Source organism: Eurosta solidaginis, chromosome 3, assembly GCF_040869045.1.
Source record: "Eurosta solidaginis isolate ZX-2024a chromosome 3, ASM4086904v1, whole genome shotgun sequence".
Lineage (NCBI taxonomy): Eukaryota > Metazoa > Arthropoda > Insecta > Diptera > Tephritidae > Eurosta > Eurosta solidaginis.
In genome coordinates this window covers 57,852,302-57,869,913 of record NC_090321.1, presented here as the reverse complement: position 1 = coordinate 57,869,913, position 17,612 = coordinate 57,852,302, and the positions used below count along the sequence as shown (strand labels likewise).

Sequence of the window (17,612 nt, the reverse complement as noted above, 5' to 3'; positions counted from 1 at the left end):
AAACGCTACTCCAAAAACTAGATTGCCAGAAAATGTCAATCTAACATCAAGAGTACAGATTTCACGCATAAAAGCAAACTCTGACTTAAAGAATTATTCAACAATTTGCTGATGTATTACGTTTACCAATAAGCAGTGTACTTAATCCTATCTTCATTTCAGTAGATGACTTTTAATATGTAATCTGAGTTTAACTATTTTGTGAAGGAAAATATTTTTTATGTTTTTTATTCCTTAATATTCTTCCACTAAAATTAATAATCTCAAAATTATCAAATCCAGTGTATTTTTAAAAATTTTAAAACCACAATGTTATATTAAAACTCTAACACAAATACACTTAGTAACTAAAACAAGAACTTTGAATAGCCAAAACTGAAATTTGTTAAAGCATGAATAACAAAGTTACCACCAACAAACAGGACTATAACTACGCAATCAACTAAGGAAAATGACAACAACAATGCAGAAGCCAAATGACAAGTGACAACAAAAGGTTTTTGGTTGTCGGCGGAATTTCTTTCGTAATTTTTTTTTACACGTTTGGGACAGAAATTTCATGTTACTCAACTTTACCATAAAGTATTCAAACCAACTGCATACTAATGTATGGATATCAACACATACGTAAATATGTGTCTCGAAAATAGCATGAATTTTGGTATCAAGGTGGCAGTTAGTAGTATATATCAGGTACGCCCTAAAAGGTGTAGGAATAAATTTTTGCCGACATCAGTCTCTAACTTATTTAAGAAGCGCTTACTCTTTAAACGGTAATAGCTGTCTAACAAGACGCTCCATTCGCTACTTTGTTGGGTTGCCTGGCGCCCATCGGTCACACCGAAGGAATTTAAATCATTTTCCACTTGCTCCTTCAAGCGGAGTGGCGGCCGAACTCTTCCTCTGCTTACATATGCGGGCTCCAATAAAAATAGCCGGAGCATCATCTTTCATTCGCATGACATGATCTAGCTAGCGCACGTATTGTATTTATTCGCTGGGCTATGGTGATGATTGCATATCGTTTGTGCAGGTCATCATTAAATCTTTAGTTTAGGTCGATGATATCAATGTCATTAATATACGCCAGTAATTATCCGCTTTTATAGAGCATTGTCTCAGTGTGGTTAAATTCCACAGCTAGTACATTTTCGCCACCATCATCAACATCTCGCGATAGAGGATCAATTTATCCTAAGCCTGAGTTAGTTTCGAATGGCTCGGAGAAGTCCTTCCCAATTCTGACTGAGCTTATGGATTTGGTCAACGTCATTTTGTACTGCTATATAAGTTTTGCGGGAAAGCCAAATGCAAACATTTTGGCATATTACTTACTTACTTAATTGGTGCTTAATCGTCTAAACGGTTATGGCCGTCCAACAAGGCGCGCCAGTCGCTCCTTCGCTTTAAATCGTTTTCCACCTGGTCCTTCCAACGGAGTGGGGGCCGCCCTCTACCTCTGCTTCCATAGGCGGGTTCCGATAGAAGCACTTTCTTGGCCGGAGCATCATCTTTCATTCGCATAACATGGCCTAGCCAGCGCAGCCGCTGCGTTTTAATTAGCTGGACTATGTTGATGTCTGCGTATAGCTCGTACATCTCATCATTAAATCTTCTTCGGTATTCGCCATCGCCAACGCATAGAGGTCCATAAATCTTTCGAAGAACTTTTCTCTCGAACACTCCGAAAGCCGCTTCATCTGTTGTTGTCATGGTCCATGCTTCTGTCCCATATAGCAGGACGGGTACGATATGTGACTTGTAGAGTATGATATTCGTTCGCCGAGAGAGGACTTTACTTTTCAATTGCCTACCTAGTCCAAAGTAGCATTTATTGGCAAGATTGATTCTTTGCTGGATTTCAGTGCTGATGTTGTTGCTAGTTTTGATGCATATGGCATATAGTATGCTTCTTTTCCTGCCGTCGAAAGCGGCTGTAAAATCGATGATGCCACTCCGTTTTTTGTGGGTTTCTGTTGACATTAAGCACATAGTGAAAATCTGGTCGATGGTAAAAATAATTCCATCTTATTCGATTGCGGGATTGGGTTCATCATCCCTGTGAAGTGGAAACAGGGATACATTTTCTCCACGGTAGCGTTCACACACTCTTATGTTGCGTATTCTTTTAACAGTGTCCTTTTTATGTTGATCTTTCGCGGTCGCCAAGTTTTTCATCGGCGGCGTTATGAAGTGCTTTATAGATATGCTCCCACTGTGCCTGCATTCTGTCGGGTGGACAGTCTGTTGCGATTGCACAATTTTGATGCCTCGCTCTATTTACGTTTACTGTTCCTTCAGTTATTACAGAAAATATTGAATGAGTTAAAATTTGTCAATTGTCCCAAGAAAGAAAGAACCCACTTTTAAAGGTTTTGGTTGTTTGTTCAGTTAGAAACATTTCAAAAAAGCCCCATTTTATTTGTCTCTTTTCGCTTAGAAACGTAGAAATCGAAGCAGCTGCTGGCAGCGGGACTGCTCGGCATTCTCTAAATCCAGGGAAGTGTTGAGCAAAATCATCGCCCAATATACTGGTACTGATGCATTTGGCGAAAAAAATACATTTAAGAGGATGTTTGCATGGAACTGGTTGCTCTGGGCTAACCGACAACACTGGCGTCCAAGCTATTTTTTTTTCAACTTCAATCGATATTTGCGAGCCCCGTGGCACAATCTCAGTTACTAACAGCCGTGCTAGCCAGCAAACCACACAAAATGCCCACTGTTGCCCACGCCAATTGGTCCTTTCAATACATACGGCTTATTTTGGCAGCTACAATCTCCCTAGTGTGAACTGGACACCAGTTTCGTCTCTCACTCCCCTTTTCGGCGCTAGAAATCCAGACCAAAACAAGAGCTCTTGGTCCTTAGTTTTTTTTAATCTGTTTTGAGCCCTTATACTTTCGATTTTATGGCTTAAATCAATACATATCTCAGGGAAGGTGTCACAAAAGATTCGTATGCAGTCGACTGCCCTAGCCTTGCAAATGACCCGGGTCGTTCTATGGATGAGCGCTACTTTGATGGCATAATGCTACCAAACCTCACACGCCTATTACGCTTGATTTTGACGTTCGATCTTGTGCTGCGCGTCGCCACTATGCACTGCCGATCTACGCAATAACTAAAGTTGGAGGTTTGCAAAACCTTGTGCTCAAAAGTGCTACGGAATGTGTCCTTTCGAAGTCTGAACACCATCTACATAGTAAGATGGGAGCGCAGAAAGCGCTTTCTGATATAGACGACAATGAGTTGCTGCACAGGTTGGTCCTCCGAAATTTATCTAACTGGACCTGAGGCCTCGTTTCCATCACGGATAAGGAGATATTTTTAGATACATTTATATAAAATATTTTTTTTCCTTCACACAGCAGAATTGTTAGCGCCATTACTTCCCACTTTGATAAGCAAAGACTTAACTTTTTTTTAGCAATTGTACTTAGCTCATTACTTTTCACAAATTTATGCAAATGCATTGCCTACTTACCGGCGTATCACCATCATCCTTTTGCCAACGTGGCGTACTTGGCGGATTTGAGTCAACATCGCATTTTAGTGAAACTTCAATGCCTTCGCGTAGAGGATAACCAAAACCAGGCGTGCGTGAGATGGCAAATGAAGGCGTGTCTGGAAAACAGAAAAGGAAGTTTACATACACATACATATATGTGTACGAGATGTGCAAATGTAGCATATATGTGTATTAATATACATCCAAGTTTATATATATGTATATAGACGTTGTTGTACATTTACATACGTGTATAAAGTTAATTGTCTCAGAAGATTGAGTTGCTAAATTTAAATAACTAAATTACACACACACACACGCAACAAAGCGTAAAAGTTAAACTAGAAATTGTCGCAAGTGAAAATCTCAATTAACATTTTGTGTAGTGTGTAGCATACAATTAGGCGCATGAAGGCTGTTTGGCGTAATTATGAACAATTCCCAACAGCAAGAAGCAGCGTTGTGATTATTAAACATTTACTCATACTTTTGAAAGGTGTTATCACAGAAATTTGTATATATGTATGTATTTGCAGACATATAGCACACTAAACCAAAAACATTCACAACTCAAAATTTGGGTAGCTTTATGAAAGGTTAGGATAGGTTGAACTTGTCGGTGAATAAAGACCTCACATATACTGAATGTATCTAAAGTGTCAGCAGAATTTGTATGACGATTAAACGCAAAAACCCCAACGAAGTATATGGCTTATGTTATAAAATAACTCCGGTCCCTTGGCGAATACTTAAAGTTTTCTAGGACCTAGCTTAATAGCTGCCCCAAAACCTGGCATTTCTGCCGCTTCTATTTGTAGCTGCCTTGATCTGGCGTGCGTAGGACACGAACACAGAATGCGCTCAACCGTTTCTACCTGCAATTCGCAATTCTAACATCTGCTGCTACATACTTACGAGGCGTAATTATAAGCATGTGCCGCCAGAAGGCAGTGTCCAGTTTGTATGCCCATCATGAGCCTTAAATTTTCTAATTTTAGATCGTGATGTGCGTTAAAATCGCCAAGAAGAAGACGGTTTTCGCCAATAAATAGCGCACTGATAACAGGCAGTTTATCCTCTTGGCCAATTATTTTAGGTAAATATAACCTCGTCGGATAGTAATGACTTGACTCTTTAAAGTTTTGTCGCTAAGGTGATGTTGGATTGAAATAAACTGTGTTACTCCATGTGATAGGTGATACGAGCGATGTCTGCACTATCACTTCTTACGCGATCTTTCCTACGGATAGTCTAGCCAACACAAGTGCCAAACTCCGATCTGGCTGTAAGCTCTGTTATTTGTATTCAAATAATCGGTTATCCTGTTTAACTGCGATCGTTCCGGATAATTCATTGCAATTTAATTCCAGAATTCTCTAGAGCTGCTGAAGGGGGAGGGGGCGCAGTCGTCACTCTGGGGGTTAGAGATGTATGAACACACGTTATTGGATTTAGGCATTGTTATTCATGCTGTCCGACCGACGCTGGTGTACCTGGTGTTGATGAGTTGGTACTTGTGTTTGGTAGCACGGTGCAATGAATGCTCCCGTCGGAGAATGGCCTCAGCTAAGGCCCGAGCATCTATGAAGGTGTAAGTGGCCAAGGCATGAGCTGCATTGCACTGATGCCGCAATCATAAATATGCTTAGCTGGCAAACGGAGAACACATTGTGTTCGGGAGCAGGAGTTGATGACTCTTTCGCATGAGAGTGTGTGTATCCGAAGGGAGGCGCGAGACGGACGCAAGGGTTGCTGCTACGTGCTACATAGATTATAGTGTTGGGTTGGGTCACCACGTGAGCTTGAGGCGCGGGTAATAGCGGACAGTGAATGTGTCGTGGTGAGCAGCATTGCTGCTAGTATGTGGCAGAGGTACGCTTAAGCGTATACCAAGGGCGTCCGTGGATGCTAACAGTAGGGAGCCAAACAAGTTTTGCCCAGTTTTCGGAGGAGACAAATGCTGGGATATTGCCCAGAAATTCCAAACGATGCAACGATCCTTTCCACGTGACACACTAAGAGAAGTTTGGCAGCCTGAGGTAGATTATTTCCTGGCATATGCAGCAGAAACAATTGCTTAGGCCGTGGTTGGGTTCAATACCTCTCCGGTACAGGAGGGTATGGAGATTTTGTTTTAATTTGCATATATAGATACAGTAACATATACATACACATTGGTATTTTCATTTATATTTCGTTTCTATAGTATTTTGTCTCTTTTTAATTAAAAACTTTATTATTATTATTGTCGCTGCTATGCACACATACACACAAAAAGACACACATAAACACGCAAAAACATACAAATACATGCACACGTTCCCTTAACTATTTGCTGCTCTGCTGAAAAACTTTTATAATTAAAGTAAATGTAAATGCGGCGCATATTAAGCGAACATAGCAAAAATAAATAAAATACAACTACAATTGCGCAACAAAAATCAGAAAGTTAAATGACAACAAAAATCAACACCGAAAACACTAAAGTTTTGTGTTCTCAAACTATAGGTTTACAAATGTTTTGGCAAATTGTGTGTGTGTGTGTGTGTGTGTGTGTGTATATGTAAAGGTTGGCAGTTGTGTTGCCGATGGCAGATTTGTATGTGTAAGTATCCATACATATGTATATACCAGCGCTCCAAAATAAGAGATAACGAAGAATTTGGAAACGTTTCTCACACAGAAAAATTTTCAGAAAATATATGTCGTCGAAAACAAATTGGCAAAAATTGATAAATTTTCGATAACTTTTTCGAAAGGAATCGATAAATTTTTTATGCTTTTTTGATTTAATATCGATAAATTTTCGATAAATAATCAATAAAATAGTGATAACTTTTTTATAAGTAATACATAACTTCTGATATCGTTTCGATAACTTTTCGATAAGTAACAAATTGTTTAAAGCTTTTCGATAATTAATCAATAAAATATCGACAAACTTTTGATAACTAATACATAATTTCTGGTATCTTTTCGATAACTTTTCGATAAGTATTCAATCGTTAATTCTTTCATACCAAAGCGATAACTTTTCGACAACTAATTGATAACTTTTGATATCATTTCGATAAATAATTAATAATATTTTTCAATAAAAAATATATAGCTTGTCGATAATAAGTCGCTTTTTATTTACGAGATGTATTTATTTCTCTCCTAAATAAAATTTTTCCTTATCTTGCTCGTCATAAGGTCGACCTGATGATTTGTACGAAGTGGATTTCCTGGAAAATACAAACGTTTCTCTGTTCATAGGTTAGGTTCAACTGGGCGGTCCATGAAGACCTCACATATACTGAATGAGTTCGTATTGTTGCCTGAAGTTTTTTTGATCGACCAAACTGAAAAAACCCTATCAGGACCTATGTTATAAAATAACTCCGTCCTCTTGTTAAATGCTAGAAGCTTTATAGGACTAAAGCCATTTTCCGCTTTTAGATCTGATATCTGTTTCACTCCTAATACCTGGAGTCTTATCCTGGCAAGCGCGGGGCACGAGCATAGAGCGTGCTTGATCGTTTTTTCCTCCAACCCGCACTTCCTACATCTGCTATCACTGTCCAGGCCTAATTTAAAGGCATGTGACACCAGAAGGCAGTGTCCAGTCAGTTATTGGTTGAAAGTTCTCCGGGAGCTCTGATGTATGTATATCAGTGTTGGTGTTTTTTTGCTAGTCTTTTATCCGCCCACCAAAAAGTTGTAACTTCTTTTTTTACCACTCAAGAGGAAAACATTTCAAAGAGCGTTTACTCAGTTGAATCTCAGTGTTACAGACGCATTTTGTAGGTGTGGAAATTGTAGCATAGTTTTTGGCGTGAAATAAAAGTAAAGAATCAGTTAAGTGGACGAGTAATGAAATGTAATGAAATTGGTCTGATTTCGAAATTACGAATTGGTGTATTTTATGAATATTATGAAATGAGTATTGTTCTAAAGCGAGCTGAAATCTCATTTTACTAAAGCCTTTTTCTTCTTCAAATTCTTTAGTAAAAATATAAATAGGAGGTTCGCCTTTGTAGTTGTTTAGCAAACACTTCGAGAGTATTCATGTCGGGAGAAGCTTCTCCTACGCAGTTCGGAGGCAGCATAAAATGTGGTGACCAATGTGGTGTTCGCCAATTTCTAGTAAATATGAAAAACTAGAACGATGCAAATAGAGGAAAAGCTGAGAGAAAAACTCCGCGGAGTCAAGTCACTACCTCAAAAAAATTCGGTGGGATATGCAGGCTATCAATGCTAAGTATTACTGTATGCGATTCTGCACATTCCTACTGTAGATCTGGTGGCAAAGAACATAGCGTTAACAACTGCGCTGACCATACGGTCATAGGAGTACAGCGTCATCAATTACAGGATGAACGGACTATTTGATTCCGTATCTGCGCTTTGAAGGGGCTCTTAGACCCACAATAGAGGTGAATGGTTGCGGCAAGTGTGCACAAATGGCGGATAAGGCGATAAATGGGTTCACTGTTGGTTCCAAAGTAATAGAAGGAGTACCCTACTGGGTACCCTAATGGGTATACTGCGCTGATCCGAAAATGCCAAGCGGCAATTATGGCAATAATCTCACATAGTACAGCACCTAAAAGTGTGACAGAGTGTAAGCAATCCCTGGAAAGATGCCTCTCCCCTATATAGGGTCCCAGGGCATATGGGAATAGATGATAATGAAAGCAGATGAACTGTCTAAAAAGGGCGAATCCCGCGAAGGTTTTACCGTAGACGTCCCAATTTGATTGGGCTAGATTAAGGGAAGCCGGGAGCTGCACATGAACGATCCTGTGTAGGTATTACAAAGTTAGGTTAACAAAGTTGCTCCTATCATTTATTATTATTATTAATTGGTCTGGAAGCACTGCGACCTTTGTGCAGATCTATTGTGCAAGACCTTTCAGCCTAATTTTGTATCTGGAGGCTCTTGATGTATCTAAGTACCTCTTTAGGCTATTTACTCCATATCACATAGGGATTAAGAGTCCCACCACCTAGATGGGATAGTCTCTGCCTAGCTAGAGCGACGCATTCGCAGAGAATGTGAACCGGCGTGTCATCATCCAGCTCACAAAGATGACAAATTTGGGTATCGGATAGATTTAATTTACTTAGGTGATATCGTAGACCGCAGTGTCCCGTGTAGTACCCAGTAAGAGTACTTAGGTCCTCCCTGCTTAGATTAATGAGTTTGGCTAATGCTTTCGTTGCCGGAAGTAAAACAGTTTGGCCTGCCTTTGCCCTGGGCAATCAATCCAGTGACGTCTGAATTGTTTAGTTTCGCAGTTACTTATAATTTCCCTGGTGTGTGCTTTTGTGAGTCCACAAAAGGGCTCTGGACCATAGAATGCTGATGTAGCCCCTGCTTTGCTAGGTAATCTGCATGTTCATTACCTTCATGTCCCTGATGTCCGGGAACCCATCCTAACAAAACCTTGTTTTTGGCTCCCAGGGCATTAAGGATTTCAGTGCATTCATCCACCAGCTTAGATGTAACTATGTTGGATTGCAAGGCACGTAGTGCCGCCTGGCTGTCCGACATAATGTAAATGCTCTTCGATGTTGAGCTTCTCCGCAGATATTCTCTACCACAGACCTCTATTGCATGAATTTCTGCCTGAAATATGGTGGGGTAACATCCCATTCGTATTGATTTTTTGAAGTTTGGCCCATAGATACCAGCTCCCGTTCTTCCGTCATCGAATTTCGATCCATCCGTGTACAAGACCTCTGAGTCAGGGTCGTTATAAGGATTCCCTATTTCCCAGTGGGTCCTGTCCACAATGGACACCTCAAAGTTCCGTGAGATTCTGAGAATCTCCTATCATTTAAAACAGTGGACTGTATACTCATGACGGGTATCCTGAATGTACACTTTCGCCTCCTGGCGTCAAATAACTTTATTTAAGGCTTGGTCTGTGATAGCAGATGAAGAAAGTGCCGGTTGGAGGAGGAAAAGATCGAACACGTTTTGTGCTCACGCCCTACGCTTGCCAGGCTAAACTCCAGCCATTAGGAGTGATATGGCTGGCATAGGTCCTATAAAGCTTCTAATATTTTCCAAGAGAACTGAGTTATTTTACTACATAGGTTCTGGTTTTTGAAAGGGTTTTTCAATTTGTTAAACAAACTTCTAGTAAAACTACGGACTCATAGGCTCATCATATTTTAGAAAGATTCGACAAAGAACCACCAATATCCTTGGCATATTGCCTATATTTGGGGTTATAATGGTAACCAAATTTGTATCCTGGTACTCTTTCCAGCTAGCGCTGCCTTATTGGACTTCCTCTTTACTGACACCTTGATATTTGGTACAGAAAGACAAGCAAATTTTTTTGCGATTTTGATTCCTTTAGGCGAATGTTTTCGCGATTTATCTTCAGTCGCTCTTTATACAGCCGCCACAAGAAAAGGAAAAAATTTTCGAAAAAATGTTGTAAGTGTTCCTCAGCGGTCATAAAAATCTGCTATAATAAGCCAAGAGAAGTACCAACAAACCGCTGATGCAATATTCAACGCCGTCACAAAATCGGCTGCAAATGTCTATTGAAATAGGGTCAGCAGTCAGTTGTTGAAGCTATGCTGAAAGAAACTTTTTTTGCAGCCTCGAAGTCGTTTTGTATGGCGACAAAAATTTCCGCGATTTAGGCGCTCGTAGAAACTGCAGGCCGGTCTGAGCAGCGCGATAAGACCTGCCACGGGATGTCTTCTTATTTCTCTGGAACATCATTTAGTGAGGCGAGCATACTCCCCATAAAGGAGGAAATGAAATACTGAAAAAAACAGTTTCTGCTGGGTCCCAGCACTATGAAGATATCTGGCATCTAAAAAATCAGCCTTATGGAGAAAAAATCATAAAAAGAGCCTCTGAGACATCCACAAAAAAGCCCTCGAACAACTTTGCCAGGGATTGCCGTGATACCCGTTTTTCAATACAAATCAACTAAAGTCGCAGTTGAGGAAATCGATCCCCCTCTATATACTTTAATGGATTAAACTCTTACTAGTTCGGAATCAACCGTGGCATGCCCGGTGTGTGTCCATGACACCAACCATCTTAACGTTTCTAACACCCTTATCTCTTTGTTCCAACTTTGTTTAAACAGCAAGTTTGTACACCCATTGAGTGGGCGCAACTATTGGATAGAGTGCGCTGAACTGAAGAAAAAGTATCAAATGCGCATATGGCCTGAATGCAGCAAGATTTGGGGAGTGCTATCGCGGTTGTTAGTCCTTTGCAGGATATACATAGATGCTACGGTAGCTAGAAGCATTTAGGTACCACCTCGACTATCTGGGGTATGAATTCATATAACCACGTTAATTTTTTATACCTGTAACAAGGGTTCTGTGAGGTTGGCGGTTTGATTGGAGGAGCTGTGCAGCTACACAGCTTTGTTTTTAGCTTAACGCCCCCTTGTATGCCAGCTGTCGAAGATTATATTTGTGGGCGGATGGTATTATGGCAGCAATAGTTGATCAGTTGAACTGTTGATGGGCAGTAAGGGACTGCGGATAGAGCGCGGGTGAACGACAATTCATAGGCAGCACGGCAACTGACACCAACAACATAAAAAGGAGAGAGATAGCTTATGGGGAGTTAACACTGGACGTGCTTAACTTCGATAAAGGGCGGTGGATGCTTTTTTCCGCAACCGTTGCCTACAAAAACTGCGAGAAGTGATTTAAAATCAAACCATTCGCTACTTTATTATCAGACAATTATGACGTGCCAGCGAAGTGCAAACCGCACATTGTAATTCGATGAAATGATATTGTCTTGTCATTGCCAGCAGGTGGACAATTTATTTTTGCTCACAAATGCTTCTTTCGTAGTGCTGCTTTGTGTAGTGTGCTTTTAGGCATAGTTTAGAGAAATTTTACAGTGACGCTGCATTATTGTTACTCGTAATTTGGTAACGAAGTTTCAAGCGAAATTTTCAAATCCCACCATAAACACCATCAGAAAAAAATATTTCTACAACTGATTTGCTTGGTTTGCTTCCTATATCCTATGCCCTCATATGTAACAACAACCATCGGTGCCGTTTCGTTAACTCGCACCTCCTAGTTCCAATTTTCTCAAAACTCTCATACTTTGTAAACTAAAGCACCGCTGTGTGCCACAATTTTTGCGTGTGTTTTCACGCTAATGAGAGTTTAATAACTTTGCCATATGATATTTTAAGAGTTGCTTGACTTTACTTCAAATATTCGTCGCATTCTCCTAAATCCCCATGAAAGTTGTCGATGATGTGAGAAATTGTGTTAGAAAAAGTTAGGTTCTCACACTTGAAGTTTGTGTATTTATTAAAAGTTTGAAAATATGCAAGAAATAACCAAAAAAAGACAAAAAGTTGACTTATGCTTCAAAAAGCTACTTTGCAAAAGCTCTGCGCAAAGTAAGTGTTGTGAGATTAGTGTAATGCAAACGCAGCCATATACCAGGTTGTCAATGCCTTAAGCCACATTCAATATTTACTTCATATGGATAAAAGTTGGTATATTTCAGGTAGAACTTTATGTAAGAAGAGGCCGAAGCGTTTTTTGCGCTTATTACTAATTATGTGCTTTGCAAAGTATGTGAGCTTTCAACAAAACTTTTTGTAAGCTTCTAGCTAAATTTAAAAAAGTATTTATACTTTTTGAGAAAGATTTTATGTAATTTGCTTAGTATTTAAAGATCATCATATTAATTTTTCTTAAGTTCATTCATTAGTAAGCCTAAACCTCTTCAGAGCCCTGCTGCGAATCGCATTAATTAACAGTACAAGTTCTTAGTCTGTTCTCTCGCAATGCTTTTAACTTACACTTTTAGTAGCATTGGCATGTCCAAAGAAATTGCAATTGTCCCCCTTTGCACTCCTTTCGAACTGGTTCACTCTTAGCTGGTTTTGAGCAAGTCGCTGCATTTGAGTAACTAGTTTAAAATTTTACAGCTCAGACCTAGCGCTCGTAAGCTAAGCGGTCGTACAAGTGTGACTGCCGACTATCTCGCTCTGCATCGGACTAGCACCAGCTCGCAGGTAGTTATAAATCTGTAGTGCAGTAGTGGTGTTTTAATTAGTATTGATTATCTCTTCAGAAACTACTTTTGAATTTTTTTTTGAAAAAGGCACAAGATAAAATCCAATGCTTTATGTTAGGAGATCGTCATGACAAGCAAATCGCATTCCATATCAATGGAAAAAAGCAACGAGTACTAAGAGAGCATTTCAGCACATCTCGTTGTCGGAATTATCCAGTGTTGCCTGAACAGCTTTGGTTCCCAGTTACTTATGGTTTCCCAATTTGTCACTTTATGGGTCCACAGAAGGGCTCTGCACCATACATCCAGCATCTTGCTTAGCTAGGTAGTCTACACGTTCATTACCTTAGTGTCCGTGATGCCCAGCAAACTATCCTAACAAACCCTTGTTTTTGGCTCCAAGATCAATAAGGTCTCATACGAATTCATTTAGGACTTCTATGCCTTCGTCAATTGGCCTAGAAGTTATTGTGTAAGACCGCACGCAATGTTGCTTGGCTGGCTGTCTGATATAATGAGGATACGCCTCTAGAATAAGCCCCTTCATATACAATTACTATTTCATAGATAACTGCCTGAAAAGTAGTGGGACATCATACCATTGGTATTGATTTCTTAAAGTTTGGCAGATAGGTGCCAGTTTCAGTTTTCTCGTAATCAAATTTTGATCCATCCGTGAACCAGAATTCTGAGTTTGGGTGAGAATATGCAAGCAGTTCTACACACCTCAAAATTCACTGAGATTCTGAGCGTGGTGTAGCATGCGGTTGAAATACAGGATTTCCTTTAAATTCTCTTATTACTTTCGTATGCTCTGTCATGTTTCCGCGTTTTAGCTCAAGTGTAGTTTCAAGCCTTCGTGCCTCTTTCTCTATTAGAATAGGGAAGCGAAGCATTCCGCTAAGGCACTAGGTGCATCGACAGGCGATGTCTCATCGCACGCGCGACGAAAATATAAACTAGCTGATAAAGTTTCTTTTGCTATTCTTTGCGGGGTCTTCGGTCAACAAACTAAAAACGCATAGTAAGTTATTGGCTTCACAACAGCACTAAATATCCAGTAAACAGTTTTGGGAGATAGCCAAACATATTTTGCCATAGAGTCGAGTGAAGGCGAAGAAAGTTCTTGTAGCTTTGTTCAAGGTAGCACGCAGATGCGCACGAGAGCGTTCTGTCCATTACAACCTGTAGATATTTTGCTTCTATTGAAAAATGGATCTTTATGTGCCCCAGAAATAGTCCTGGTATGAATAATTTGCTTCTCTGCGTAAAATTCATTAGAAGAGTTTTGTTAGGATTGATAGACGGTCTTTTGGTATCATACCACCTATCTATGAAAAGCAGGGTTTTTTCCATTAGTTTGGACATCTCGTGCATCTTTGTGATGCAGATTACGAAGTCAGCTGCATAACCTTGTCTGTCAAATCCATTGGGATTCAGTAACTGAAAGAGGTAATTTATGACCAGGGTCCACAAGAGAGCAGAGAGTACACCCCCTTGGAGCGTGCCCTAGCGGCCAAAATTGACTACTTCGTCCCTCCTAGCTCAAGTTAGTTTTTTAGTCCTTTTGCGGCTTCTTGCCAATTATAGCTTGTTCGGTAGCTTAATGTGTCGTACTATCAAAGTCTCCTCGATGTCAGTAAAAGCACAGTGGGCTATATTCTTACACTCTAAGGCCTTTTAAATTTTTTCTGTGAGGCTATAAATAGCCGTCTGGGAGGATTTTCTTGACTTGTTGGCCATTTGACGCCTACACAGGGAGACTTTGTTTAGGTTGGCCTCCCTAATTTACAAACCTCATTTCACGCTTCAAAACCATTAAAGTTTTCTTCACCTAAAAGTATGCTGCATACAAAACTTTACTTATTTAAAAATGTTCACACCCACTCAGGCCTCAGGTCTTTAATACTTACATTGTACATCCAGTAGCAGTGATGCATTTTGGCGTATCTTCAATGTGGGATGTTCCATTACACACAGTATGCGCGCATTGTGGTGGGCACGATAGACGGCTGGCAAGCGAGCCTCAGTTTTAGCACCGCTATTGATTTTGTATGAGTTTTTATCCTGAAAGAGAGAATAGCCAGAAAAATAAAAGAATTCATGTGAGAAACGCAGAATAAATAAAAAATTAGAGAGTAAACAAAGATATACGCGCACAAATACATATAAACACCTGTTTGTAGAAGCATTTCGTATGCAAGTAAAAAAGGTTACATGAAATATGCTGGAGCTTCTTTGTCATTTGTTGTTGTTTTGTTTTTTGTTCGCCACGTACCGCACACGTTCCACTTACATTTGTTGGTGTTGAAATATTTACATACTCTTCTCATCAGACACCCGCATCTACTCACACTTAGTGCAACATTGCAATGCCTTACGTTGCTGCACGCTTACACACACACAGACATCAACACAGATTGCACAAAAATGCCACTGTTGCATTTTTAAGGAAAATTCCTGTTAAGCCACATAAAAATGCAACACAAAAATGTTGGAAAAAGTTTTGGCGAAAAAATTTAAAAATTATTGAAGGACGCAGTGCGAGTAAGTGAGATAGTGCCGGCTGAGTGCAGTGCGTAGCGGAGAGGGAAATGGTGTGCAAAAAAAAAGGTTATGGGGCCAAACGAAAATAAATGAAAGCATTGAAATACTTTTGGGAAACAATGTTCCATTTTTTATATAACAGTATGTGTGTGGTTTGAGTGGCGGAGTAAGCAAGTCCTTAAAGAGCTGCGGGTATTAAAATTTAACAAAGCTTTGCGAAAGGCGCGAAAGTGTGTAGCTAATAGCAGACAGATTTAATCATTTTTCTTTTCAGTTTATATTTTGTGTAAGTAAAAGCAAATAGATGACAATGAATGCCAAACACGAGATATGTGTGAGCTGAAGATCACACTAAAATACTTTTGCATAATGTGGGAGAATGTGAAGAGGCTTTATGTAGACTGCGCTGAATTATGCTGAATGATTTTGATATAAGTTAGAATTTGTTGAAGTCCCTGAAAATGTGCAATACTTTTCACCTGTGTAGCAAAAACACTTGAAGACACTTTTTTAGCGCTGAATAGCTTTAAGCAGCGCTGAATTTCATCAAAGATGTATCTAGTTGCTTAGGTATGTAAAAATCAGTAATATCAAACCGCAACTTATATACTAAGATAGTTGCGAAACATCAAAGGGCAAATTAACTTTTATTCAGTGCGCTGAATTATGCTGTTTGAGTTTTAGAAATGCGAAAATAAGTTGAAGTCCCCAAAAATATGCAATACTTTTCAACTGTATTAAGAAAAGTCATGCTGAATACACATTTTCACCGCTGAATAGCTTTTAGCACCGCTGAATTCGCGGAAAAATGTATGTACTAGCTTAAGTTTGAAAAAAATTGGCATACCAAAGCACATTTTGTACAACAAAATAGCTATAAATTAGTAAAAGGCAAAACAAGCTTTTATTTAGTGCTTAATGATTTTGAAGTATTTTGCATTTTGTTGAAAATATCCTATAGGTTTTCTCTGTATTGACAAAAGACACGCTGAATATACAATTTGACCGCTGAGTAATTTTTAGCAGCGCTGAATTGGCTTAAAAACTTATGTAGCAACATATGTAAAAATCTCGCACACCAAAGCGCGTTTTAAATACTTGAGCAGCAAAAATCATTAGGAAACAATTAGTTAAATTTTCTTTTATATTTAAAAAAACTCAAAATATTCTAGTTAAAATAAGCTAAATTAGCATTTAATCAGATAAAACATTGAAAATTTGTGATTTGTACTGATTAAAGTTATACTCGAATGGAAAAAATCAGCGCTGAATTAATACTATTCATAAGGTCAATAATCAAGGTATAAGATAAGTAAAAGCAGAGGTGATGAAAGAACAAGCTACGAAATAAAATTCTGTAATATGGGACCCTATATAAGGCGCGCAATCGAGCTGGAAGTGCTAAAATAAGCTGATATTATTTGCAGTAAGCGGAAAAATGTTTCATGATTCATATGCGTTGAAAAAACTGTATGCTGAATATAAATTTCTTGCGATGAATAGTAATAAGGTGCGTGGAACTTTCCTAAAAATTTACAAAATAGAAAAATATAAAAGTAAGGAACACCACAGCGCCTTTTCTGCTAAACCTGTACTATTTTAAAAACTAAATATCGAAGATTTTCTTTAAATAAAATAGAAACGTTGAGCTGAATCGATCTGAATAAGGCCATTATTACTTAAAGAGTCTATTAATAGCTCTCTTTGAAAGTCTGAGTGATGCTGCAGGAAATAACCTTGCGCTGAATAGTTTATTTGATTTAATTTTATAAGCTAAAATAAGAATATGAATTTGAGCTTATTTTTTTGCAGTAAGCGCAAATATGTGGCAATATTTACACGAGTTGCGATAATTTCGGGCTGAATATATATTACTTGCGCTGATTAGCTGGTTCATGCGTACATATTTTTAGGAATTTATAAATCTATTAAGTAAATATATAAAATAGGAAACTCTGAACTACTTTTATACTAAAATGGCACTCTTTAGTGAGGTAACAATAAACAAGATACATGTATATATTTCTTTTTAATGAAATAGAAACGCTGAACTGAAACGAACTGAATTGAGTTGAACAAGGTTTTTATTGAGTTAGCGTATTTTTCAGATTTAAGTTATGCTCAAGGAAAAGTACTTGCGCTGAAATGTGCTGAACTTACTTGCTTAATTGGCACTAAACCGTTCGAACGGTTATGGCAGTCACGCAAGTCGCTTCTTTGTTGGGTGCCAGTTGGCGCCAGTTAGCCAATTGCTAACACCAAGTGTATTGGATTTTTTTCCACCTGGTCCTTCCAGCGGAGTGGGCGCCCTCTTTCTCTGCTGATATAGGCGGGTTCCGATAAAAAAAACTTGCTTAGCCAGATCATCATCTTCCATTCACTGAACTTAATAAAATTTATTTACAATCAAAAAAATCTCAAAGAGGTAATTTTCTACTGTATTGAGTTATGTACTTAGTACAGCTATTCGTTACGCTGATATATTAAGAACTTTGAGAACTACTCTGAATTACGTTAAGTTCGTTT

General features: G+C 38.9%; 1 protein-coding gene across 13 annotated transcripts in view; it reads right to left on the bottom strand.

Moving 5' to 3' along the window:
- tei (teiresias) overlaps window positions 1-17,612 on the bottom strand; it is a 574,056-nt gene that overhangs the window by 175,935 nt on the left and 380,509 nt on the right. For all 13 annotated transcript variants that reach the window (XM_067771850.1, XM_067771849.1, XM_067771852.1 and 10 more), the window contains 2 exons: window positions 14,453-14,606; window positions 3,488-3,627 (listed from right to left, as the gene is read on the bottom strand). In XM_067771850.1, the coding sequence (XP_067627951.1) occupies window positions 3,488-3,627; window positions 14,453-14,606 (294 nt within the window). The remainder of the gene's footprint in view (window positions 1-3,487; window positions 3,628-14,452; window positions 14,607-17,612) is intronic.